Consider the following 26,865-nt stretch of genomic DNA (forward strand, 5'->3'; position numbering starts at 1 on the left):
CCCGCTCTCCTCTCTTCACAGCAAACGTGAAGAAAGCTGCTCTCAACACAGAGGGAATCAAGCTGAGGGTTCATTCTAGAAAAGAACCATGAAGGAGTCTAGTGGGCTTGAGGCTCAAATCTGGACTCCCTTGGCTCTTCTCCCCGCAGGAGGGTCAGGGACTAGCAACTGAGGAAAAAGAAAATCAAGCACCGAGAGAAAAACTGCAATTAGCATTTACATCGGTTGGCTATCGTCATCTCAAACCCCAAGGACAAAACAGATGTCACGTTGCCAGGCAACTAGCAACTGTGTAGCCTCCCTTCCACGCCCCCAACCTGGTATCAGAGACCACTAGAAAAAGTTCAACCCAAGAGTTTGATACAAGCATTAAAACACAGACACACACAAACATACACAGACACATACAAACACACAGACATACACAAACACACAAGCCTCAGAGGACACACACACACACACCTCAGAGGAGTAATCCTGCTTCTTTCTCTGAGGATTCTACCCTTGGAGAGATACAATGTACTTACCCCAGACTGTTGGAGTTTTGCCAAGAAGCCCAAGCAGGAAGAAGAAAACTATCACTAATTCTAGGAGTCCATAGTGTTCATTTAGCAATCTAACACTCCAAGGTTTGTACTTTGACCTGACAAAGTATTATTATGTGCCTCAAGGGTCACAAGCTCAACCTTGGGCAGTATCTCTGAAAAGCTTTAGCAGCAATCCAACGCTATATATCCTTTCCACCCGCCCTTCCTGTGGAAGGTACATCATCCCATCCTATGTTCCATGACTCATTTACAGCAGACCAGTGCAGCAGGGAGTGAGCAAACACAACTTAAAACAAACAAAACAGAATGTAGCAACCTGTCAGTTCTTTGGTCTCTTAAAAGAGACCCTGTACCAGAACACAGTGATAGCTGATATGTTCGGATACAAAGTCTGATGTCTATTATGCATATGTGGAAGTGGGAATGCCAAGTTTCCCCTCAAATCACAGATTGTGAGCAAAGTACTTTGAACATTTGAGTGCTATTTGAATGCTGACTAGCAACAGTCTTTTACAATTAGAGAGTACACTGAAAATTTCCCATACTGAGTCATTCAGGAGTGAAAATGAAGAAGCCAGCTCACAAAAGGGAGGAGATACTGACCATAAAGTACACAACCTGAGCACACAGTGCAAAGTGTTGTTTTAGTACTGGGAGTACACACTCCCTATCCCACTAGTTAAACAAGAAGGGCTGGGTTGGCACGGAGCTTCCCTCATGCCACACAAAGCCTAGTGTTCCAAAGTGAGACTTACCTCACATACAAGGACCTCTTCTCACTTGTTCGCAGGGACCCAGACCCAGAGCTCATGCTGCTGTTCATCATCTGTTCTCGCAAGTCATGGATCTTCGATTCAAAGCGACTGTACTCTGTCAGGGAGACAAGGGAAAGGACAGGAAAAAAATGAACCCAAGGAGCTGCACTGAGCCTATCTGCCAGCGGCCAAAAGGCCAAGAGGACCCTTGGCTTCAAAGCAGCCAGAGCCAGCCCAGTCAATCTTTGCTTTGATAAGCAGAGTACCTCTGGCAAGCACAGAAAGACAGATTTCTCTCCACCCCCAGAGTGAAAGAATGAAAGAATACACCTGAAAAAATAGTAACTTTTGGACAAATCGAATGGAAAAAGCTTACTGATCTTAAAAAATAACTGGAAAGAGGTCCAAGAGCAGCCTTCATAAATCTTTAGAGCAGACACTGAGACCCAAGGAGAGCAGATGGGAAAGGAGACTTTCCCGAAAAGTGGATTGCAGAGAACAGATGGCCCTGAGACGCAGGGTGGAAGGGCAGGAAAAGACCTGAGGCCATTATATGATTATTAGGCAAAGAAGATGATCTGTTTCTAGGTGACTTTTTTTTGAGGGGGGAGAATGGAATGCAGTACAAAGGTAAAAACAAACCTCACAATCAGAAAAGGAGATCACAAAGGTCTCCTGAATTATTTCCCTCTTAACAAGCAGGGTCTTTGGCTTCAGTAACAATTGAACAAACATCACAATAAAAATTCTCCCAAACCCAGAAGTCTGCTGATATATCTCTCCTCCAAAATCATCTAGTCAGTAGGATCATAAGTCTGTGACCAACTATGTAGCCCACTGACACCATCACATAGCCTGAAAAAGCCTCATCATTCTGGAATGGTGACTCCAAGTTTATATCCAATTTAAGAAAACCTGACAAAGGAAAATGAACTCTATCCATACAACTACTATAAAAGGCTTTTTATAGGGTTACTTTACTGTGGCATTCTCTTAGTACATCTCAAATGTGATATTCACATTTACCACACACATACAGACACACACACTCAAACACACACCTCACACATTTTTCAGGTCTATGATCGCCACATAAAATGGGATATCTCTAAGGCACAGACTGTGAAAATGATAGAAAAGAGGCATACTTCATTATGAGAAGCTGATTTTAAAGGAAGTCAATACTAGAGGGTTGAAGGTTTATACTAGGGGGTTGAAGGTTGGGAACTGCTTTAAAAAAACAACCACATTTCCAGGGGGAAAAAATTCCACAAAAGCATTTTCATTCACCACAGAGGGCTGGCAAGAAGCATCCCCATCTAGTCTGTACGACTCTACAGGCAGAAAACAGAACACCTGTTCCAACACCTGACACTCCCCCTCCCCTCAGCAAAGCAACCTGACCTTCAGTTGGGTATAAAGGGAAACAGTAAAAAGCCTAAAGGGGAGAGAATCGAGTTCTAGCTCAAACAAATCTCCTCTTCCCAACCAACTTTCTTTTTGTTCACTCTGGTACCAGTGAAGCCAACTGGTTAAATTTGTGTGCTCTTTCATTCATCACGCACTGGTGTTATGGTGATTTGTCCTCATTACTTACTCCCATCCCTGAAATCCTGCAGGAAGCAGTTAAGTCACTGACTCACCCATTAAATGTTGGGGGGAAAGAAGAGAGACAGCAGCTGGACAATGTCCCTGTTCTGAGGGTTACAAGGCAACACATCAATATCAATGAGGTGTCCCAATTTAAAGGTAGAGGGCGGTGAGCAATCTGTCATAGCAGCCCTGGACAGCAGCAGGGCTATCTACCTCCAGAGCCGCCCAGGCACGGGTCCCACCCTAAGGCTCAGCCCTCCAGCCCAACCCTCTCTAGTTGGCTCTTTCTGGCCCTCCTCCCCACTCACCGGCTGAGAGAAGACCAGGTGAAACAAAGATATTTCTGACCAAGCAGCCCTTTCTTGCACAAGATAAGTAAAAGGCAGAAATATGCATTGAATGCAGGAAAAAACACCCAATCTATCTTTAAGCTGTTTTCCCCTCTCCCAACTTGTTTATATATTCTCTTCTTTGGAATTGCTTGCCCATTGAACTCCAACTTAGCAGCAGGTCATGGCAGTTGCTTAGTAATTACATTTCTTTAAAAACCCTTTAAAAAACAACCACCAAACCACCATTTCCTCAAGCTCCTAATCCAAGGTTGATAACACTGGGCCAGAGGGCCCACTTAAAATAGACTATAGAAAGAGAACAAAGCTATTGCTTTTAAGGAAGTCATTTTCTGTTTTCTACATGCTACTAAGCTTTCAAATCTATTAAACAGTGTTTTATTCACTTTTCCCCATTCAGATGATCCCCTTAGAGTTCTAGCTGCTCACGGGCCTCTGGCTTTTATTTGCAGAGTTATCTAATGTCCAGTAGGCACAGAATAGCCTCTGAATAAATGATTGTTGGGTAAACGAGAAGCAAATTAGAAAACTGTGCCCAAGTCGATGCTTCTGTTCTCAAACTAATAAACCTAATAGTTTATTTAACTGATGGCTGTCAGCTTCACTGAGGGCTTGGAAAGGTAGTTAAGAGGTATTCCCATTTACTTTTGTTCCCAAGGTTTACTGTTGAAAGCAAATGGAGTATATATTTTTTAAACACCTTTTTGAGATACCAATAACCCACAGTGGGCATCTGATTAGCAAACTTGGTTTATAACAAAGAGAAAATAATTTTAACAAAAAGCTGTTTAGAATAGTCTTTAGATAGATAGTACCTCATCTTAATATTAGAGGCATCATTTCCCAAGAACAAAAGCTTCACCTAAACAGTATCTGAATTCTAAGACCTCACAATTTGCCAAGGCCTCACTTCCCCTTCCACTCAAAACAAACCTGTTGCTGGAAGGCATATCCTAGGCCTAAGTCATTGCCTTAGAAGCCCACCAGACCAGCATCTATAACCCAAACGTCCTACTTCAAACAGGCTATTTTAAAGAATATTTATTACTAAAATCTTAAGTCTACTAAACTGTGTTATATTTATTTTTTCCCATTCAGATGAACCCAACTATTTGTGATCCACAAAAGACATCCACAGTGAGTCATTGCTCCCTCATTCTCTTTACTAATCACAGAGAGAAAAGGAGGTGGGAGTAAGGAGGACAGTCAGACATCATTCCCCAAACAGGGTTCCTCACTGACCACCTGGGGGCCCTCTGGAAAAACCAGGATCTTGGACCCTCGCCCGTGACACACGGACTCAGAACTTACTGAGTAGGCCCAAGAATCTGTACTTTTGACAAGTATAAAGGTGATTCTGATGCCAAATAAAGTTTGAAACTGCTGGTCTCGATTACAAAATTGAATTTTGTTAGTTCAGGGAAAAGATAAGGTAAGTATTCTGTAGCCAGTCTCAAAAAGAAGGTAAGACAAGAGGGTTGGAAAGCTTTCATAAAAAAAGAAATGGTAATATAATTGCAAATTCCATGGGAAAATGCTAAAGAGGCCTCTGTCCAATGTGCCTGCAAAGAAAGCTAATGAGTTTACACTTTTTAAAATTATAAAAGTAGCATATGATTAAAAAAAATTCTTTTTCTTTGACATTCCTCTATCATTTCCCCATCCCAGTGCCCAGAAGCAACTAGTTAGGATTTTTAGTATGTATCCTTCCAGACTTATTTTCTGTATATATCATTTATATACATTAACAACTCACAAAGATTCACATGCTTTTTTCATTCTCTGATGTCATGGCAACCTATACTGACATGAATCATGATCTACCTCATTCTTTATAATAGCTGCATAGTATTGCATATTATGGACAGATCATAATTTATTCAGTCATATCCCAACTGACATATATTTAAATTGTTGATTTTTTACATTACAATCAGTGCTGCTCTGTGTATTTGTATGAGCATTTCTATAGCATAGATTCCTTGAACTGAAACTGTAGGGTCAAATTACATGCACATGAAAAAATTTGATTGGCACTACTAAACTGAACCCCAACATTCTGAAACCCTTCTAACTGGAAGTAAGGATAAACTGCTATTCTAAAGCTTCCAGCAGCTTTTCTGATCCTGAAGAAATAGAACTTACCTTTAAGGACAGAGTGATCTTTCGTTTTGGGAGAAAAAACTTTAATAAGCATTTAGGTTATGTGAAAGTAAAGCCAAAACTGCATTCTGGAATAGACAAAAAGGAACCTCAAATGTTCTCTCTGCATAATCACAGGAAAGGTTTACCGATGGGTGGAATTGCTGATTTAAAGGGATTGTCCTAGTACCTATATGACATTCTATCTACCTCTAGAAATACCCACTTTTAGTTTTGACCACTTTGCATCCACCTACTTGATAATTTCAAGCCAAATCTCCCTGGTACTGGAAACAACAGCCCCCTTTCCCCTGTGCACAACCAGTGTTTCCTCAAGTTTTGCTGATGTTCTTCCTAACTGCCTCCTCAATCCATCTCTTTCTTTCTAATTTCCACTGTCATTGCCTTTTTGTTTTCTCATTAATATTTCATCTCTTGCCTGGATTTAGGTCATATAGTTACCTCCTCTCTGAACCACTGCTGTATTGCTCTAGCTGGTAGTCTGCCCCCAGGCTCTCCAAATTCCAGTCCAGTTTAAGATTCTTATTTGAAAAGCCTTCCTAAAACTCCAACTTGGAGCCCCTCATCCAAGTATCTATAATAATTCAGTAGCAACTAAATCTCAACTAAAATGTCAAAGACTGCTAAAACCATCATCCTATCACTTTTAGCTGATCTAGCCCATGTGTCATCAGACAGATCATCCTCTTTTAAAAACATTTTATTTTTTTTAATTGGTGGAAAATTGCTTTACAATTTTGTGTTGGTTTCTGGCATACAATAACAGAATCCTCTTTTGAGTTAACCTGCCTGCAACTCTTGAACACAATTTGTTCATTCCTAGCTATTACTCCCTTGTCCTGAAATTTTCCTCCCTGCCTGACACTGAATATCCTTTATGTTGTTCACCACCCTGAAGTTTTATTCATTCATTTATTTATCCAAATATTAACTAAATGTCTACTGTGTGCCAGGCATTATGAGAGCTGATGGGAATATAAAGGTAATCAAATGGTTCCTAGAAATTACAATAATGAAAGAAACAACTATTTAATTACAACTTTAGTTATGATTGTGAGACTAACAGGGTGACCCAACCTACTGAGTGGGGGATAGCAGGGTGTTAACTAAGGTTTCCATGAGGAAGTGACATTTAAGTTGAGTCTTTAAGGATGAAGAGTTAGCCAGGGGAAGAGGGATAGATAAAGCATTCCAGATAGAAGAAACAAAATATGTGGGGGTAAAAAATATCTGGATCACAGGGAAGTAAGGAGATACTGGCAGATCAGACTAGGAAGGCAGACTGAGGTCAGATTATACATGACCTTGTGGATTTCTGCATCCATCCTAAGAGTAACAGGAAGAAGTCACTGAAAGATTTTAAGTAAAGGAATGACATGAACATGTGTGTATGTATATCACTTTGGCTGTCATGGGGAGAATAAGCGTGGTGCCTCACATGTAGATGTAAGTTTCTTCAGAGCAGAGAACCATGCTTTCTCTTCTTGTCTAGCACCTACAGCCTGGGGGTGGGCAGCCTGCTTTACAGCATCCAAACCAGCTAGCTCCCGGTCTCTGCTCAAATACATCCAATGTTGGGAAGCTCTCTATTATTTCATCATTAGACATTATTCAAGAGAAAATTGTTAGATTGAGGGCCATCTCTTTTGTTAGCTGGTCCTATTCTGGTGTCTAAAACAGCATAAACATGAGAGATTCTCTTCTGTATAACTGTACGAAGGAACAATTTAAAGAAAATCAAAGAGCTTGGAAAGCCTGGAACAGGTTCCAAGACTACTGAATAAGACTGAATAGAATGTAGAGTGTGAACAGGGGAAGGGGAAGTGATGGAAGGTTGGGGGCCAAATTATAATAGTTTGAGTAAGGGCTTTTCTTACTAGGCTTTGGGAACCACTGTTAAGTGTTTAAATAGGAAAGTAATACAATTAGAACTAGGTTTGGGGGAAGATTATTCTGAGAACATAATATAGAAAGGAAAACAGGGACAAAGGCAACAGAGACCAAGAACCTGTTCTACTAGTACAGAGAGTGACTTCAAAGGCTTGACATAGTGTGGGGGCAACTGAGGATAGAAAGAGAGGCAAGAATCAAGAAATATGCTGGCGCCAGAGGAGAGAAATTTTGACATCTGATTGGATGTAGAATGAGAAAGGATCAAAGGCAGCTTCTGAGTTGTTTCCTAAAAGACCAGGAAAAGGTGGGATAATATCAGCCATAATAGAGAACGGCCATCATGTCCTCAAAATAAGTTCTCTCTTTTCCAGGCTAAATATTGTTACTTCCTTAAACATTCTTCATCTAACATGGTTTCCAGGCTTTCCACTACCTCTCCCTTTTTAAAATCTAGTGCCCAGAATTTGTGATGTCATTTCCTTTTTAAACTATAAGCTCCTTGATGTGTTTTTTGTTTCCTTCTCAAAGTTTAGCATAGCAATTAGCACCCTTGTTGAGTCAACAACCTTTAATGAATGTGTAAACTTGCTATAAAGATCTGACAGGACAAACCTGGACACCGTAATTCTCAAATTCTGGCTCCTCAGGAACTAATGTATGGAAAAAGAACACAAAACTTTCTCCTTCCACTCACCCCAAAAGGGTAAAAACTGAACAAAACTGTAAACCACTTCTGCAAAACACTAACATATCAGAGCTTTCAAGACCTACTTAATAGCCTAATACAGCATCAAAGAGGACTGAAACTACAATGTTCACTACTATGAAATGGACACATAACCAGGCCTCCAAAGCCATCTCCCCTCTAAGACTCTGATCTCAAATGCATCTACCTTCCTAATGACAGAAAAATTGTCTTCTTGGTATTAGAAATGACACTTGTCAGTAATTTGGAAACGCTGAAAGGGGCTCAGTTCCTCAAACTATAGAAAACTTATTTGGTTCTATTTGATTATGGGTAGGAAAATGTTGTAGAGACAAGAAACAAATAGAAGCAACAAAGAGCATGCAGCACTGACTACCTATGGTGTGAACGAAGATATAAAAGGTAAATGCTCCAAAATAAAATAAAAGCCATGCCTACCAAATTCAGAAATGACAATGAAGGTGGGGAAACAACTGGATGACAGACTTCAGACACACAGACTGTGACAGGCAGGAACAATGGAAAGACGCAAATACAAATAAAATGAAAAAGAGAAATGTAACTTGCTGACCTTAAGTTCCCACACAAATACTGAGTAAAAGACAGGGCTGAGTAGCAGCACAGTGTCTTGGTTTGCTATCATCACAAAATAAGTCAATAGTTGCCCAAAGACTCATTTGTTCCTAAGGAAGTGAAGGTGTTCAAATCTCAAATTCACACAGCCCTCATTTGCCATTGCTGAGCTGCCCTGAGCTCAGAGGAATCATGTGAGGGAGTCACAAATTCTGATGAGTATGAAGTGTTTTAGGTTTCCACAGTTGCCTGTGGAATGCAAACCCTCAGGATTTGTATGAATTACAAGCAGCAGTACCAACAACATAGTTCATGTTTTCAAAAGAAATGAATGGAGCCAAAAGTAAAATAAGCCCAATAAAGAAGATACCTTTTATATGTCAGTGTGGAGATAAGCATATGAATCGTCAAAAAGCACATTTCTTAGAATCACAAACTTGTCTCTATAAAATAATATGAAGCCTATTACTTGGGTTAGTTTCCAATTATGGAGCCTACTATTTAAAATATCTGACATCTTTAAAACTAAACCATTTCTCAGGTCCCTTCTGATTTTGACATAATTATGATTTTAAAATCAAATCAATGCGGTCTATAAGAAATCAAACCTAAGACTAGTCTAATTAAAATTTTTAACATGATCTACAAGAAGGAAATCTTCACATCTGCAAATAATTCTACATTCTTTGGGTCAAAAAATACCAATGTAAGGAGTATAAATTGAAACAAAAAGAATTTAAGGCTATATGAGAGGGCAGAAAAGTGGCAAACAGGTCTCCATATGGGCAAATGGTGCTTGAAGAAAATTTCAGCTCTACTTTTAGAACAATGGGCTCAGAACTATGACTAACCCAGGACAGAAACTTCAGTGTCATTGTATTTTGGTCCCTCCACTGTCACAATGCTTCCTCAGCCATACACACACATTACCAGAGTTCTGGACAGCATCCTGATACTGGGAATCCAACAGAAAACAAGACAATCCATATCAGCATGCCATAAAAAATTCCAGATTATTCCTACTGACTGGATGTTTCTGTCCCCTAACGAGCTTAGTGAGGATGCAGGAAGGGCACTGAGCAAAAGCACTGTACTATATAAGGTGCCATGACATTCAGCCACCTGGTCTGAAACGAGTAGCATAAAAATGCTTTGATCTTATATCAAGCTAAGAAAAAGTTTTTCATAGGACCTAGCCACTGGCTCTTCTCACCCTATACTGAATCACCAAACAGAGATCAGGGTAAAAGCTTCAAATAGGGTCTTTTCTCTATTTCTAAAGAATTTCATACAGCGTATTCAAATAAATACAAGATTAATAAAGCCTTTAGCTCCTTTAACCCATAAGTCAAAGTCTATGTAGAATCACCCCAAGACAAAACATCTCATCTGGAAAACACGAGAATGAATAAAGAATTGTACCTTTCCTTGCTCTGAAGGTAGCAGGTACTCTTGTTCACAACAATCTTTCCCACTTAACAGAAATATTGCAATATAGTGACTGAAACACAACATTTTATGACTAAGCTTGCTAATGAGTTAATGTAACTGATTTCTTTTATTATTTATTTTTAATTGGAGGATAACTGCTTTACAATATTGTGTTGGTTTCTGCCTTATATCAACATGAATCAGCCATAGGTATGTAACTGATTTCTGTTTTGTTTTGGGTTTTTGTGGCTGCAGCTGCACCCAGCAGCTTGCAAGATCTTAGTTCCCCAACCAGGAATCGAACCCAGGCCCTCTAGAGTGGAAGTGCAGAATCCTAACCACTGGACTGCCAGGGAAATCCTTGATTTCTATGTTTTACATGTCAACTGAGAGTCTAGATTCAACTATTCTTCACAGTGGTCACTCCAACAGGATCACAAATTATCTGACAATGTTTATTGGGGTATCAATTGGATCTTTTGGGTCAAGTTTCTGTGGAAGGAACCCAGAAACTGAGACCTAGAGAAAGACCCTTCTGGTTATTGTCAAAGCATCTGTGGTCATTTCTCAGTAACTGATAATCCCAGAGTAAAATATCACAGAACAGAATTAAGAAACCCAAAATCCAAATTATGAGTACGTGAGTGTGGTTGTGTGTGCGTGTGCATAATAAAGGTGGCACTCCAAAACAGCAAGAAAATAATAGATTATCTGATAAATGGTTCCAAGGTAATTTCTTAAAATATTTGGAGCAAAAATAAGGTAGTATCCTATCTTACATCATAAATAAAGTCCCAGCAAGTTAAAGTTTTAAATGCAAAAAGAAAAACATTAAACAACTAGAATTTTTTAAAAAAAAGTGGACATTTATTTTCTCTCAGAGTAAGAAAGGCCTTTCCAAAGCTATGGGCAGAGGCAAAATACACAAAAAAGAAAACACTGATAGATGTGACTACATAAAAACAAAACATCTGTACATCAAAATAAAATAAAAAGCAAAGTACAAAATGGGAAAAATCTTTCAACATATATGACTGACTACTTTAAAGCTTTTATGGGTCAGTAAGAACTGCTTCCCAGGTGGCGCTATTGGTGAAGAACCCACCTGCCAATGCAGGAGACCTGAGATACACGGGTTCCATACCTGGGTCAGTGAAGATCCCCTGGAGGAGGGCATGGCAACCCACTCCAGTATTCTTGCCTGGAGAATCTCATGGACAGAAGAGCCTAACGGGTTACAGTCCGTAGGGTCGCAAAGAGTCAGACACGACTGAAGCAACTTAGCATGCATGCAAAAACTGATAAATATACCTCAACAAGGAAATGGGGAAAGGGTATGAACAGGCAATCCACACACAAAAAATGATCAATGAACACACACACAGAAATGTTCAATTCTATTATTAAAAAGACATACAAATTAAGATATGCATTAAATAACATTTTTACCTAATTTGCAGATATTTTAAAAATAATACTCCATTTTAGCACGGATCTCAAAATATACACTTTTATATTGTTGCTGGAGATAGAGAAATATATCAAATACATATTAAATATATCAAAAGTCTTAAACATGTTCATATCCATTGGCCCAATAATTCCATTCCAAGGAATTCATTCTGAATACACAATCCCAGATTCACAAAAAGCCTCATACAAAGATATGCATCAATGTGTTATTTATAAAATAAAAAAACTGCAAACAACCTACATGTCCTCCAATAAGGGAATGATTACATGAATTATGGTGCACACATGATGGAATATTTAATTATTAAGAACCACTTTAATAAAATATTAATGACATATGCTAAGTTAAAAGAATGGATACAAGACTGCTTAAATACAATGATCCCAGTCTTGAAAGACATGAAAGACATACATATATACTATATGAGATATAAAAGTTTGGAGGGAAATACACACAAATACAAGGTTATTTCTGGAGGTAGTTTTACACATGATTTGGGCTTTTTTTTAACTTTGTATTTTGTTGTTTTCCAATTTTCTACAAATCTGAATGTAATATTTATATACCCAGGAGAAATATAATTTTTAAAATTATATATTACAATATAAAATATAATCTGAGGGGGAGGTGGAGGCAGACTGAAAAGGACAGGCCCAAGGATGAAGACAGGACACACGGGCACTAGAAATTCCCCTCCATGCTGCTCCTGGCTCATTCTTCATTTTTCCCTGGGAGTGATCACTCAACCAGCTGCAGACAAATCCACTTAAACGTATTACCACTACTATCACCTTGCCATCTTATCCAAGAGTAAAACAAAGAAGCCCTGCCAATGCCTTGCTGAAATCTAGATATACCACATCTACCATATTTCCTTGATGTACCAGTCTAGTAACCCTGTCCATCAAGGCAATTTGGCAGTCTGACATGATTTGTTTGACCTTGGTGAATCAATGGTGGTTTCAGTGCTCACCACTTCTTTTTCTGAGTGTTTACAAGACAACTCAATAATCTAGTTTATTTAACCCAAGATTTGCAAAATTCTTTCTTCTTTTTGAAAATCTGAAGGACACTCATGTATGCAGACCCCTAATGTATATATTTATACAAAATGTGTTAATTTTATGAAGTTGAAAAATCCCCAAATCTCTAAGGTGTTTGCATTTTTAAGATATCTAAATTCAATGAAAAGTAAACAAAGATCCATTTCAAGAGGATGAAAGTCTTACCACACAAAAGAAGAGGGGAAGACAAGACCTTTACTAATGCAAGATTGTTATTAACTCAAAACTGTGATTCAGTAACACTCTAGTCACAAACAGGAACTTGTGAATTGAATTCACAACTTAATTCCACTTATCTAACACAGAATTTGAGTTAGAAGAAACATGTGGGATCATTTCACACAATCCCATCATTTTATAGATCAGAAAATTGAGGTCCAAAGAAGTTGACTAGTACAAGATCATTCAGCTGCTTAAAGTCAGAACTAGAACCCAGGGCCTTGGCTACTCCTCCAAGATGGTTCCCTTTCTTAAGATAAAAGGAGCAAAACCCATATTTTTTCATCTCAATGACAATGATATGTGTGCGTACTTAGTCGCTCAGTCGTGTCTCACTCTTTGGGACCCCACAGACTGTAGCCCATCAGGCTCCTTTGTGCACTGGATTCTCCAGGCAAGAATACTAGAGTGGGTTGCCATGCCCTCCTCCAGGGAATCTTTCCAACCCAGGTACTGAACCCAGGTCTCCTGCATTGCAGGCGGATTCTTTACCGTCTGAGCCACCAGGGATAGGCCCAAATTATTCTATCTCTCTATTAAAAACAATAAAACAATTACCCTATTATGGAATATAAGTCTAAAGCTTTAAACAAACAAAGCAACAGTGTAAATATCAGGGTCAAGATTTCAACAAGCAACACATTAAATTAAGAAATCCTAAAAAGCTATAAATAAATAAGAAATAATTCATTTTCTATATTATTCTAATCATTCTACCCTATCAGAAGAACCAATGTTTTATAGACACCAAAGTTCCTAGGATTTTGTCTCAAACCATCTAACAAGGACAAGAAAGCACCTGTCTAGCTAGAATCAGAATGCTTTGCCAACTCTAGCTAACCATGTCCTTAAGCTACATGGAAGCCAGAAAAGCCCAGTGTACGCAAGTACAAACACGGGGGGGGGGGGGGGGGGAGCGAGCGCGCGCACGCTGTATATAAAGTTCAGCCCCAGGAGGCAAAACTGAAAAGAAAGCTAACATTTTTTTCTCTTCTAAGTTTGCAAAACAGGGTGGGCCTAAAAGGGTGTAGCCACTTTGACAAAATCTGGCAGATCCTCAAAACTGTTCAATGTGGTTACCTTATGACCCAGCAACTCCACTCCTAGGAATATATACCCAAAAGAATTGAAAACATATGACCACACAAAAACTTCCCATGAACATTGATAGCAGCAGTATTCACAACAGTTAAAAGATGGAAACAACCCAAGTCCATCAACTGAAGAATGGATAAACGATTTGTGGTATAACCATAAGATGAAATATTATTCAGCCTTAAAAAGGAATGAAGTGTTACATGCTACATCAGGATGAACCTTGAAAAAACTATGTTGAAAGAAGCCAGATGCAAAAGACTGCATATTCTGCATATTATATGATTCCATTCATATGAATGGGCCAGAAAAGGAAACTTTACAGAAACAGAAAGTAGATTAGTGGGTGCCTTGGGCTAGGAAGAGGGGAGGAGTTTGGGGGAAATAGGGAGTGACTGTTAATGGGATGAGACTTCTTTTAGGGGTGAGGAAAATGTTCTAAAATTGACAGCTGTATCACTCAGAACATTCTAAAAACCACTGAGTGGTACACTGTAAATGGGTGAATTGTACAGTATGTGAATAAGCTGGGTTTTTTTAAGGTGGGCCCTATCATTTTTATCAGCTCAGCATTCCTAGCTAAAATTATCTGCACCCAAGCCCTCCAGCACACAGTTGATAAGAGTGAAAGGTAGCACCTTTCCTCCTGCCTCCCTCTAATCACCTGAGTAATGACATAGTTGGCTTGCTCTGGTCTCAAGTCAATTCGTAAACAGCTTGAGAATCAAGGGACCAAGCAAAGCAAAACTGACTGGCAAATAATAAGCACATGAAAAGACGCTCAACATCATTAGCCATTTGGGGAAATGCAAATAAAAACCACAATGAAATACCACTTCCCACCCACCAGAATGGCTAGAATCAAAAAGACTGACATTTACAAGGGTTGGCGAGGATGTGGAGAAACTGTAACCCTCACACTGCTGGTGGGAATGTGAAATGGCACAGCCACTACGGAAAACAGCTGGGGTATTCCTCGAAAGGTTAAATATAGAGTTGCCATATGATCCAGTTATATGCATACAGATGTTCAAAGAGTAGTATTGGTAACAGCCAAAAAGTAGAAATAACCCAAATGCCTATCAACTCATAAATGGATAAACAAAATGTGATATATTCATACAACAGAATGTTATTCAGCCATAAAAATAAATGAAGTATTGATACATGCTACCATACAGATGAACCTCAAAAACACTATGTCAAGTGAAAGTAGTCAGTCATAAAAGACCATATAATACATGAATCCATTCATACAAAATGTCCAGAACAGGCAAACCCATATAAGCAGAAGTAGATTAGCAGCACTGAGGGGGATGGAGAGGTTGGAGGGGTGGGAGATAGCTAAAGGATTCAGTTTCTTTTCGAGGTGGTGAAATGTAAAATTGATTGACAAGATGGTTGCACAACTCTGTGAATTCTACACCACTGAATTACACCCTTAAATGAGTGAATTGTAAGGTCATAAAAAATGAATTACAAACACAACTCCATTTTACTGCATTAGTATTCTTAAGCCTGCACATATTAAGTCAAGCCAATCAACTTTCATCTTTTGGCTCCTCCTGAGGTATCCCCCACAATACCATTCTGTGGCAGTCTTCTAAGTCCTCTTTCCTTTTGCAGGAGACAGGGTTCTCCCTCAGGTTTTGTTACCTCCTTTGGTATAGGAGTTTGTGATCATCAAGATTTAAAAAGCTAACAATTGGGACTCTCAGAGAGTATCTTCTGGGTAGGGTAGGGGGGCTCACAGCTTCTCTGCTGTGGAGAAAGGCAGTCTATTGGCAAAAGCCTGGGACACGAAGTTCTCAGGAAATCTGACTTCAAATTTTGATTCTGCCCCTTACTGGCTGTGGGACCTTAAGCAAGTCACTCAACCTCTCTGATCTTCACTTTCGTCATCTGTAAAATAGGGATTGTGTGTGTGTGCTTAGTCATTCAGTCGTGTTCTACTCTTTGTGACCCCATGGACTGTAGCCTGCCAGGCTCCTCTGTCCATGGGGATTCTCCAGGCAAGAATACTGGAGTGAGTTACCATGCCCTCCTCCAGGGGATCTTCCCAACCCAGGGATCTAACCTAGGTCTCTCGCATAGCAGGCAGATTCTTTACCGTCTGAACCACCAGGGAAGCCCAGAAAATAGAGATAATACCACCTATCCCATATGGATATTAGTGCTTACAAAGCCATCTAGAACACTGTTGCCGTTCAGTCACTAAGTCATCTCTGTCTCTTTGCGACCCCATGGACTGCAGCACGCCAGGCTTCCCTGGTGGTGGTGGTTGGTGGTTTAGTCACTAAGTCATGTCAGACTCTTGAGACCCCATGGACTGTAGCCTGCTAGGCTCCTCTGTCCATGGGATTCTCCATTTTCCATGTCCATGGGCTGCCATTTCCTTCTCCAGGGGATCTCCCTGACCCAGGGATTGAACCTGGGTCTCCTGCATTGCAGGCAGATTCTCTACCAACTGAGCTACAAGGGAAGCCCACTATCTCCTGGAGTTTGTTCAAACTCTTGTCCTTTGAATCAGTGATGCCATCCAACCATTTCAACCTCCATCACCCCCGTCTCCTCCGTCCTTCAATATTTCCCAGCATCAGGGTATTTTCCAATGAGTCGGCTCTTCACATCAGGTGGCCAAAGAACATAGGGCTGTGCTAAGTGCTAAGCTGTTTCAGTCGTGTCTGACTCTTTGCAGGCCTATGGACTATAGCCTGCAAAGCTCCTCTGTCCATGGGATTCTCTGGGCAAGAATACTGGAGTGGGTTGCCATTTCCTTCTCCAGGGGATCTTCCCAACCTAGGGATCGAACCAGTGTCTCTTAAGTCTCCTGCATTGGCAGGCGGGTTCTAAGAACATAGAGATACTCAATAATTCAACAAAATATGTGCCAGGCTCTGGACTAGGTGCTGGGGCACAAAGATAAATACAATAGTAGCTGCCTTCAAATTGTTCAGTGTAGAAATGCTGTTAACAGGAATTCATTTTCTTCCTTTCTTCTTTTAGGATGGCAGTAGGAGTTTCAGGACTTTGATTCTTTGCCTTGATAAACTTTCACCTCTACCCTCTCAAGAGAGATCATGCTGATAGGGTGGCAGCTACATTTACATCCCTCATTCTCAAACAGGGGAGATATGATGGTTACTTCAATGTTATGGGGAAAACATCCCTTTTATGCTTACAAGTTATTATCAAGACTGATCCTTTAACTCTTCCAGGCCTTACCTGTACATGTTTCCATGGTGAAAAGTGTGCTTCTTCAGCACTTCAAAGTAAGTATGGAAAACTTAATTCTTTTTCATTCCCTGTACCCCCGCCCCAGCCTGTCTGGATTTACATTCCAGTTGAAAAGACTAGTCACAAAGGATCAGTTCCCAGTTTAGCTACCTTAGTGACCAATTTCTGGCTCTGCCCCTGATTTGGGGTTCAGGTTCTATGCTAAAAACAAAAGGGCTTTCCAGAAAAATACTATCTCAGTTTATAAAGAGGCTGACAGAAAGTAACTAGGGAGGAAAATGTAGGAGATGATAGTTTCTAAATCAAAAATGTTATAATACGAAACCCATCCTTCCCTTGATAGAGCAATTCCACAAGTCACAGAAAAATATTTTTCATTTTAGAATAAACTGGAAGGGAGCCTTTGCCAAGAGCCAGTGTTTAAATTTTCAATTTGAATTTTAAGCAGGATTATACATGCCCAGGAACATCATGCTATTTTTAGCTAAATAGGTAGGATTGCTGTGTCCACAACAGTTTGGAGCAATCAACAGTGAAACTATTAAACAGCATCTCTCACTGTGGTACCTTATCATTTAGCACTTCTATTTCCATTTTAATATCTTCCAAAGCTTCCATACAAATGTTTATAAAGCAACCATGCTAGGCATAATACAAAGTTTATATAGATAGACAAGGTTCCTATCTTCATTATGGGTTCAACCCATTAGGCAACCAGATATTTCAAAGTTAGAGCTGCCATCCAGCTTAAGTGCCCAGATGAGATACATCAGGAAGCAACTGTCCTACACTTATCACCCTTACAATGCTTGCACCATCTCTATGTATTCAAAAGAGAGGGGTAATGAAAATGTTCTAAAATTGACTGTGATGATGAATGCACAGTTCTGTGAATATACTAAAAGCCACTAAATTGTACACCTAAATGGATGCATTGTATGGTATATGAATCATATCTCAATTAAGCTGTTAAAAAAAAGGAGAAAAAATGTTCTTACTCTGATTGTTCTAATTAGTTAAAGCTATTTTTTTAAGTTCTCCTACTAAAGGATATCTAGCTACAGGCTGCACTGGTTGAGCAATGGTGCCTCAGGGGCCACCACAGTGATCACTCGCACCTTCCCCCACACATACATTTTTCTTTCCCTCACTCTCTCTTCTATTAGTTTCCCTGTTCCTTTTCTCTGCTCCAAAAAGGTCTCAGGTTTCTAGGTACTCCCAAGCACGATTTGTCCCAAGTGGTGGACTTTAGGATTATACTGATCGCTGACCCTCAGCAACGTTCCCTTCATGACCTTAGGCAAGTCATGTCCCTGCTTTCCTGTCGCTGTTCTGATCTGCACAGTGAGGGCTTGGACTACGTGATCCTTTCCAGTGCCCACATTTCTTGCGAAAAAAATACAAATGATGAACACTTATTTGGCCAATAACATGGAAAGTCTCTGCCATTTTAGCCAACAAATATATATTTGGATTATTCATTTTGTAAATGCCTATGTGAGGCAATCCTCCAAAGAACAGTATTTAACATAATTATAAAATAATTAACATGCAGTCCTTATTCTTAAAAACTATCACTTTATCAAAGAAAATTCAGAGCCCAACATAGAATGCTTGATAGTCCCTCTGGGCCTGTTTCTAAGGGTCCATTTTTTTTATGGGCAAAAAAAAGAGTTTGCATGTTGAGGCCCTGATGGATTTTCCAAACCAAGGAAAGAAGTGAGATTGGGGTGGCAGAGCCTTAACAACAGTGGTTCAACTAAATCCTAAGAGAAGAAGGGCTTTGTTTCTCAAATGGTAGAGAAACCTAACATAAGACAGCACCTCGACAAACATCATAAATGCTCAGAAACATGCCCAGAGAGCAATGAATCCCTTCAGCCTGGACAACTTGTGGCTCTTTATGGAAACCAATTACATTCTCCCAACAAAACTCACACAAACATGTAGTTACCAGTTTCCAACATACTACCACCAAATTCACAGTATTGTTTCCCTGTGTCCAGTATCAGTGAGTAAAACCAAAACACATCAATTTCTCTCTCTCTCTCTCTCTCACACACACACCCCCACAGACACACAAGAAACCATTTTCTTTGCAGAACCTAGGTTGCCTAAGCAGTGGGCATGAAATGGATAAATATTGGTTGCTAATAAAAATCAGATGGTGAGGTTTACACGGAGAAGCAAACAGCACACGCAGGCATCATAAAGACAACAACCCTAATGTGTTTCTTGTCATTAAGCTGGACACCCAACACGGAAAGAAATGACTCAAGGTGTCCATTTGCATCCCTCTTTCCCAGTACCTCAGATCAACAAGCTCTCCTGTTAGTCATCTCCCTACTCTAGTCCCCATCAAAAGAGCCTAGTGCAAAAGGTGGCAGGCCCCTCTCTTCTTGGCCTGCAGGCGCTGAACAAGGGGTGGGGGTGGGGCAGCGGAAAGGACAAAGGTAGGCGCTTTCCATCCCTCACGGCTTTGCAACAGAGCTGCCAGCCTCTCCCCAATCTCATCAAGGAAGAGAGCACCTGCCCGGGGGAGGGCCCTGCCTCCATCTCAGTGACCGGCCAGCGGGGCCTAGGTGTCCCAGGAGCCCAGGCACTGCAGCCCTAAGGGACAAAGACCGGCCCGACAAGGGGGAGGGGGGACGAAAGGAGTCGGCGACAGTCGGAAAACGCTGGCAAGCAAAAGCGGGCGTGGTTGGGGCGAGAATACAAAGCCCACCTCGGGGGTTCCCAGAGGTCGCCAGGTCGGGGGTGGGGGGTAGTAACGGGTGTGGGGGAGGGGAAGACGGAGAAAATTCCTCAGAGGACAGGAATTAGGGGCGCAGCCGCTGGCACGAAGGAGGTTAGGAGGCGAACAGAGGCCCCGGGTTAGAAAGGGCAGAGTTCGTGGGTAGGGAGAGGTGATGGCCAAGAGGTTAAGAGACCCGCAGGGACTCAGTGGCGCGAACGCTCAGCCGCGCGAGGCGCTCCGTGGGGCGGAGAGGGGCCCTCAGGAGGGGCTCCAAAGCCCCGCGCCGCGCGGAGCTGTGGACACGCGGCCCAGGGATTCCAGGAGAGCGCAGAGTTGGGGGCACAGTGTGGGAAAAGAGTCTGAGAACAGAACCGTAGAGAGGCTAGGGGGGACTGTGAGGGGGCCTGACCCCTGTCCGCCCCACCTCACCTGGCGCCGGGTCAGAGTCCAGGTCTAGTGCTGAGAAAGCGCCAGCTCCCGCCGGCCCCTCCGTCCCGCGCGGGAGACCACGGACACAAAGCGGGGCCCGCGCGGGAGGAGGGGAAGAAGAGGAGGAGGGGGGAGGGGAGAGAAAGGAGGAGGAGACGCCTGAGGCGCGCGAGGGGGGGGGAGGAGGGGCGCCCGCCGCCCTCCGCCTGGGTCAGGGGGCGGGGCGTGAGGCTGAAGGCCGCGCTCGGCCGGCCAATGGCCACCCCGCCGGCGGGCTGGCTCGGGCGCGCCATCCCGCAGCTCACCTCGGCACCTGGACCTTGGCTGGCCCCAGCCAATCAAACATCTTCATTTGCATAACTGGCCCCGCCCACTCGCCCAGGCCGGGGGACACGCTCCAAGAGAACACAAAGAAGAACCCCCGTAGGGGGAGGGGGATGTCTACTTCCAAGTCCCAATCCGGAGAACCTAGCATCACCTTTTCAGGGGGGTTATGAGTGTTTCACGGTCACCCTGATAAGGGGAGAAGTGGGGGTCACAGAGGCTGGTCCAAGCTCTCTTGAGAAGTTGGTACTCTTCTCCCTTGGGTCCTTCTAACCAAGAGTTACTCGCCTGTTCCAGGGTACAGTTATGTTCTTCGCCTCTGCCCCCACTTCCCTCTCCCCTTTTTCCAGTCGCCCCAATCTCTGTGCTTCCTCCCGTAGGCTGCTGCCCACTACTGGCCTTCAGCTGCACTGCAGCCCTAATCACAAGGCTCTGAGCACAGTCTTAATAGACGCTTCCAACCCACCCAGAAAAGGGGAGAGGAAGGGGTTACTGTGTGAGGGTAGAAGAGAACTAGTCAAGTGGCTTTGTTACCTATGATGGCAAAAGCCAGCAATGAATAATAGGTCTAATCTTCCCAAATCATCTTGTTCCGCCTTCCCTCTCCTACCTTCAGGTCTGTACTGGGCCACAATGGTGACTGACTGGCCAGCCCGTTTCAGAGCAGCTGCAGCCTGCTCGTGAGTTGCATTCCTCAGGTTCACACCATTGACCTGTCCAAAGAGAGGTGTTGTGAGCCACCTCAAAAGGAAGAAAGGAGTTCTCTGTTGTAGCAGTTAGGAGAGGGAGATGGGTAACCCATCCCTAAGTCTACTCAGATGCCTTTATCAGTAGCCCATCCCTGCCTATTATGATGAAACCTAAAGATTACACCTCTAGTGTAATAATTATCTTTGTGGGGGTCAAATGTCAACCAGGGTTCAGAGCCAAGTGATATGCATTTCTTCTTTAAGTACAAGTCTGGTCTCTGTCCCTCACTAAGGATATCTATAAAGAGAATATGTTTTCTCCAGCTCTTAGCCTTCCCCCACTTCAAAAAACATTCCTTGGAGAAAGGGAGGTCTTCCCTCCTCCCTTTTAGAGTGGCCCAGCTCCCGTCCTCCCACCTTGCCTTTGTTTCCTCACCGATAAGATCCGGTCTCCCCTGCGCAGCTCCCCACTCAGGTCAGCTGGGCCTCCTGCCAGGATGAAGGAGACAAAAATGCCTTCTCCATCCTCACCCCCAACGATGTTGAAGCCCAGGCCTGTGGAGCCCTTGTGCAGGATGATCTTGCGGGGCTCCCTGGTGGGAGAAGAGTGGAAGAGTCAGGACAAAGTAGGTATAAATTGTCATCCCTGTGAGGGCTAGCCTGGAACAAGGCCCACATGTCTGTAGAAGGACTTAGGTCCCTAGGTATGATACTCTGTTGCTCCCTTTCTCTCCCGAAACCTGCTTGGCCGCTGTTTGCTGCCAGGTGCCAAGTTTCAGTTGTTCTTCCTCCCTGCTTCCTGAGGGCTTGGAGTGAACTTCCCAGTGGGCAGTCCCTGACTCTCTCAGGTCAACAAACCCCTATCCTGGGCTCTAGCGACCATATCACAGAGCCCACTCACTGGTCCTCTTCCTCCCCAGATTCTCCCATCCTACCAACTGGTGTGGTGGACCCTGGGCCACAAGAAGGGGAATCAGTTAGGGGCTGTGGAATGGCCCTGGGGTTGACTGCACTCACCACCCACAAACTGCGTACTTACTTTACACAGTCTCCTCCGCAGTCCCAAAAATCCACCCACCAGCTATGACCCCTCCTACTTTCTCCAACAACAGATTTAGTCACCAGCTACCACTATGTACCTTTGCTGGGTTATGTGGGAGACAGAGATAAAGAAATCCCAGGTCCCCAAAAGGAGCTTAGGAGCCTAACCAAAGAGAGGAGCCGAGCACGTGAAAACGCCAACTAATCATGTCTAAAGAACCCCTCTGTAAATGGTCACAGCGTCATCAGATGAGAGCAGCAGCAGCTCCTGTGTAATCACACAACCAAACCCGGCACACTTGCCCGGCTCACTCTTCACTTTAAGCATCTCTCATCAGAGGAACCCCAGGTCTGAGGCTCTCCCTCTCTTGTTCCCAGCCTCAGTGCGGGGCTCCCTCCCTGAGACCCGGATGCCCTCCTCTCCTCCTACCTGGTATCCCCTCCAGGCCGCAGGGAGCGGAGCGGCCAGGCCCACCTCTGTGAAGCCCTCCTCCAGGCAGAGGCCGAAGCTGAGCCCAAGCCCAGGGCCAAGCCGGAGCCTGAGAACTTGCGTGTCCTCTCCATGGCTCCTCCAGCTCTCCCCCCCAGCTCCGTCAGCCTACCCTTCCGGCTCCACGGCAGCCTCCCAGGCCCCACCCCGCAGAAACCTGTCCCCCGGAACCCCTGCCGGCCCGACCAGTTCGGCGAAGGTGGCCAGTTCCGTGGCAGCCGCGAGAGTGGGGCGGGGCGGATTCCCTGCGAGGCCACCTGGCCCGCCAGCCCCAGCAGCCGGACTGCTCTCTTCTCTAACGTGGAATGGTTGCAACAGAGGGCGCTGCAACCGTCACAGGGCAAGAAACCCCGCAACCTCCACCCCCTCGACCCCCTAAACACTCCATCCTACCCTTTCTCCACACTTTCGAAAAGGGGCCACACACTTGGCGCTCCCCCTGATGGTAGAACTTGTTCCTGCAGCCACCTCTGTCCCTCCATAGAGTCCCAAGGGCTTGAGAGGGGGCCTCAGACCCCAAAGACAGGAGCGAGGAGGGCTTTATCCTCTTCTTTGCCATACTACAAGAAGGCCCGTGGCCAACGAGAAAGGATTCCTCTCCTCCCCATCCCTAGATAGGATGAAGAGGTGGGGGTGGGGGTATTACCTGGTGAAGTCCTCTTCAGCCAGCATGTGCCTGGGGATAGGAGAGTAGCGGGCGGGGGGAACCTGAGGAGGAGCAGGGTAGCTGACCTTGCTCTCCACAGCCCCGAGATAACCCAGGCTGGAGTTATGGCTTATGTGGTTGTCAGCCAAGGCAGTAAAAGCTGGAATGGAGAAAGGGAGAGAGAAGTTGCCGGACCACTCCCCAGTGGTAGCCTCCTCCACCCTCCACCACGGGCTGCCCCCACTCCCTCAGATGCAAAAAAACCAGACCAAGGGATGCTGATTCCTCAGGCCTCTCCTCCCTACTCCACCCCCTAGGGTTCCTCCTCCACAGTCCCTTTCTGAATCCTGAGCTCACTCCTGTGAGTCTTAGAAAGAGCTAAAGTCAAGGCAGTCTACAAAGAAAAGCATGACTAGAGGTGTGACTAATAATAACCCCTCACATCTCTATAGCCTAATACAGTTTTCCAAGGGCTTTCTCGTCCATGATCTCATTTGATCCTTGCAGCACTCCTAAGAGGAGGGCAGCACATATATCACTAGCTCCTTTTTGCCAGAGAGGAAACTAAAGACAGGTGAAAGGGACTTTTCCAAGGGCATCCAGGAAGAAGGGACACAGCTGGGATTTGCACTCAGCTCTCCCCAGCACTGGGCTTATTTTCTGCCCCCCTTCTCTCTCTCTTAACAAGGAGTATTAACTTCTTCCCCTCCAGAAACCAGGGGGTAGGGCTTCAGGCCACGGACAGGACAGGCGGGTACGTACTGCTGGCATAGTCGGGGGGTGCGTACATGTCGTTGAGGTGGAGGCTGCCTGGCTTGGCCACCTTCAGATAGACCATATCAGACGTGTTCTTCAGTGAGGCCACAGCTTCCTCATGCCTCACATCCTGCAGATTGGTGTTGTTCACCTGGAAGAGGTCTTAGGGCTAGCACTGGGGAGAAGAAGGGAGGACCTCCCCAGGGAACCCTGGAGAGGGGGGGGTACTCTTTCAGTGAAATTCAATGGTGCTCTGTCTGAAAGAGGCCCAAGTACAGTGCTGTGAGGAGCAGAGAGAAGCAGAGGGTAGCAGTGGGCAGGTGAGGAAGTTCCAGCCATGAAGAGGACTAGGGGCTTGCTATCTGGGGACACACACCTCAGATGATGCTCTTGAAATTCCCCATAATGCCTAGTCCCGGAGTGAGGTTCAGGGGGAGGGAGAGGCTGCTAAAGCTCCACCTCCCCACCCCGCCATTTGGGCATCCCTAGGAAGGCTGTCTCACCGCCAGCAGCCGATCCCCGATCTGTAGGCGTCCATCCTTCTGAGCAGCACCCCCCTCAATGATCTTGGTGATGTAGATGCTATTGTCTCCTGGGATGTGCTGGTTGCCAATCCCCCCAGCAATGCTGAAACCGAGGCCTGGGAGGAAGCCAGCAAGGAGTGGGAGAGTGATACAAGGAGAAGTTAGAGTGCTCAGTTAAGCCCAACCCCAGTCCCCCATGCTCAGCCAAGCCACCAGACCCATAGGAGCTTTCCCCAGGGATCCCAAACGCTAGGCTGTCATCCCGTGGTCAGTAAGGGTGAGATGTGAGGTCAAGAAAGAAGACTGTGAGCTGAACTGGGGAGGTAGGCAGGGGGTGAGGGGATTCCCTTCCACTTCCTATAGGGCCAACCAGGGGCCTCTGGCCAGAGCACGGGAACCTAGAGGGCCGCACCTTTGGGCCCTTTGAGCAGATTGACCTCCATGATGGTCTCTGGTGGAGGCTGTCGCCTCCGTACCACCAACCGCACCACAGGGCCAGCCTCCTTCAGTGCCTCCACGGCCCGGCTGTGCACCACCTCTGACACGTCCACTTCATTCACCCGCAGCACACAGTCATTCACCCTGCGGGGGAAGCCCAAGAGGCATGACAGTCTGCCACCGCCCCTCCACCCTCCCTCCCACCTCCTCCTCTTTCTCTCTCCTCCCCTCATCCCCCCTCCCCCTCTCAGATCTCATGGAAGGGTCATCCTGTCAGGCAGCCCTCCTCCCCCCCTCACCTCCATTCTGTCCCTGCAACCCCTGGCCCTGCTTCTAGACCACCTCACCCCAGCCTCCCATCCATGGCAGCTGCTCCACCAGGGATAATCTTGGTAATAAAGATTCCAGGGTCATCGGGGACATGGGGGTTGTCAATGCCACCTGCAATGCTGAAGCCCAGGCCAGAATTTCCCTGCAGAAGGAAGTGGAGAGGCATGGTCTGCTCAAACAGAAGGTATAAGGGAGGGTTTCTGGGGCCCCATCTACCCCTGCCCCTCCCCAGAGCAGCTTCTTCAGGCCTCAGAAGGGGCCATGGCAGGCTGGGGCACATTCGTCACAAATCTGGCAGATTCCCACCCTCTGCTGACCATTCTGGCATGGAGGCCTCAGCGAAGCCATCCCCTCCCCAATTCCCCAGGCCTCAGCAAGCAAGGTCAATTAATATTTGTTAGTGAGTTGATTAGGCTTCCCAGGTGGCACTAGAGGTAAAGAACCCGCCTGCCAATTCAGGAGACATAAGAGATCTGGGTTCGATCCCTGGGTTGGGAAGATCCCCTGGAGAAGGGCATGGCAACCCACTCCAGTATTCTTGCCTGGAGAATCCCGTGGACAGAGAAGCCTGGTGGGCTATGGTTCATAGGGTCACACAGAATCGGACATGACTGAAGCCACTTAGCACACACAGTCGGTTGGTTAATTGATGTAGTGATGCAGCCTCTGAGGGCCGTTTCCCCATCCTCTCAGTGCAGGTCCCCATGAGTCTTGAGACCAAGGTTCAGGAACCCCCCACCTGGTTCTAACCCTCTCCTCCCATTTCATCCTGCCCCACTGCCAGACTCACCCGCTCAAGGACTATCTCCTCATACTTGAACATGCCATCGCTGCCATTCACCTGGGGAAAGACACAGGCAGGACCCTAAGTGCCTCCTGCCTAACCCTCCCCATGCCAACCATCTGCCTGCTGATCAACCTGCTTGTCTCCCTACTCCCTGCAGAGTAGGGAAGCCCAAATTGACCCTGGGACACCTCTTGGCCATAGATGGGGCAGGCTGACCCTGAGGAGGCTCCCCTCTCCTTGCTTCCAGCCACATCAGGCCAAATCCAGCTGCTCACTTAGCCCAGACCAATTGTCTGGGACTGAGCCAGTCAGTGGTGCACTCACCAAGAGGCTGGGCTCCGGGGCCTCAGGGTGCACTAGGAGGGGTGCAAGGCTGGCCTGAGGGGAATGGCAGAAATGGACCATGGTGGGCAAGCCATGCCGCACACAGCATCCGTGCCTGGATGGGAACCTGCTCCTCTCTGAACAACAGGTCTCCCCGACTTGGGGATCACAGACTTCCACCATGTCAGAGCTGGAAAGGCAGCAGTCACCATCTTGTTCAACCTCTCCCATGTGACAGACAGTGACACT

The 26,865-nt window shown here is 44.8% G+C and overlaps 1 protein-coding gene across 7 annotated transcripts in view; it reads right to left on the reverse strand.

Moving 5' to 3' along the window:
- The window catches only part of DLG3 (discs large MAGUK scaffold protein 3), a 53,858-nt gene that overhangs the window by 23,517 nt on the left and 3,476 nt on the right, over nucleotides 1–26,865 (reverse strand). For 5 of the 7 annotated variants that reach the window (XM_070784562.1, XM_070784561.1, XM_070784560.1 and 2 more), the window contains exons 2-10: nucleotides 26,296–26,346; nucleotides 25,523–25,647; nucleotides 25,150–25,319; nucleotides 24,717–24,853; nucleotides 24,220–24,364; nucleotides 23,458–23,617; nucleotides 21,717–21,873; nucleotides 21,202–21,304; nucleotides 1,304–1,418 (exon numbers count right to left, since the gene is read on the reverse strand). In XM_070784562.1, the coding sequence (XP_070640663.1) occupies nucleotides 1,304–1,418; nucleotides 21,202–21,304; nucleotides 21,717–21,873; nucleotides 23,458–23,617; nucleotides 24,220–24,364; nucleotides 24,717–24,853; nucleotides 25,150–25,319; nucleotides 25,523–25,647; nucleotides 26,296–26,346 (1,163 nt within the window). Of the gene's footprint in view, nucleotides 1–1,303; nucleotides 1,419–20,267; nucleotides 20,416–21,201; nucleotides 21,305–21,716; nucleotides 21,874–22,751; nucleotides 22,933–23,457; nucleotides 23,618–24,219; nucleotides 24,365–24,716; nucleotides 24,854–25,149; nucleotides 25,320–25,522; nucleotides 25,648–26,295; nucleotides 26,347–26,865 lie in introns of those variants that run through there. The other 2 variants (XM_019956204.2, XM_019956206.2) reach the window with 2 other exon arrangements.

This window comes from Bos indicus, chromosome X (assembly GCF_029378745.1).
Source record: "Bos indicus isolate NIAB-ARS_2022 breed Sahiwal x Tharparkar chromosome X, NIAB-ARS_B.indTharparkar_mat_pri_1.0, whole genome shotgun sequence".
Lineage (NCBI taxonomy): Eukaryota > Metazoa > Chordata > Mammalia > Artiodactyla > Bovidae > Bos > Bos indicus.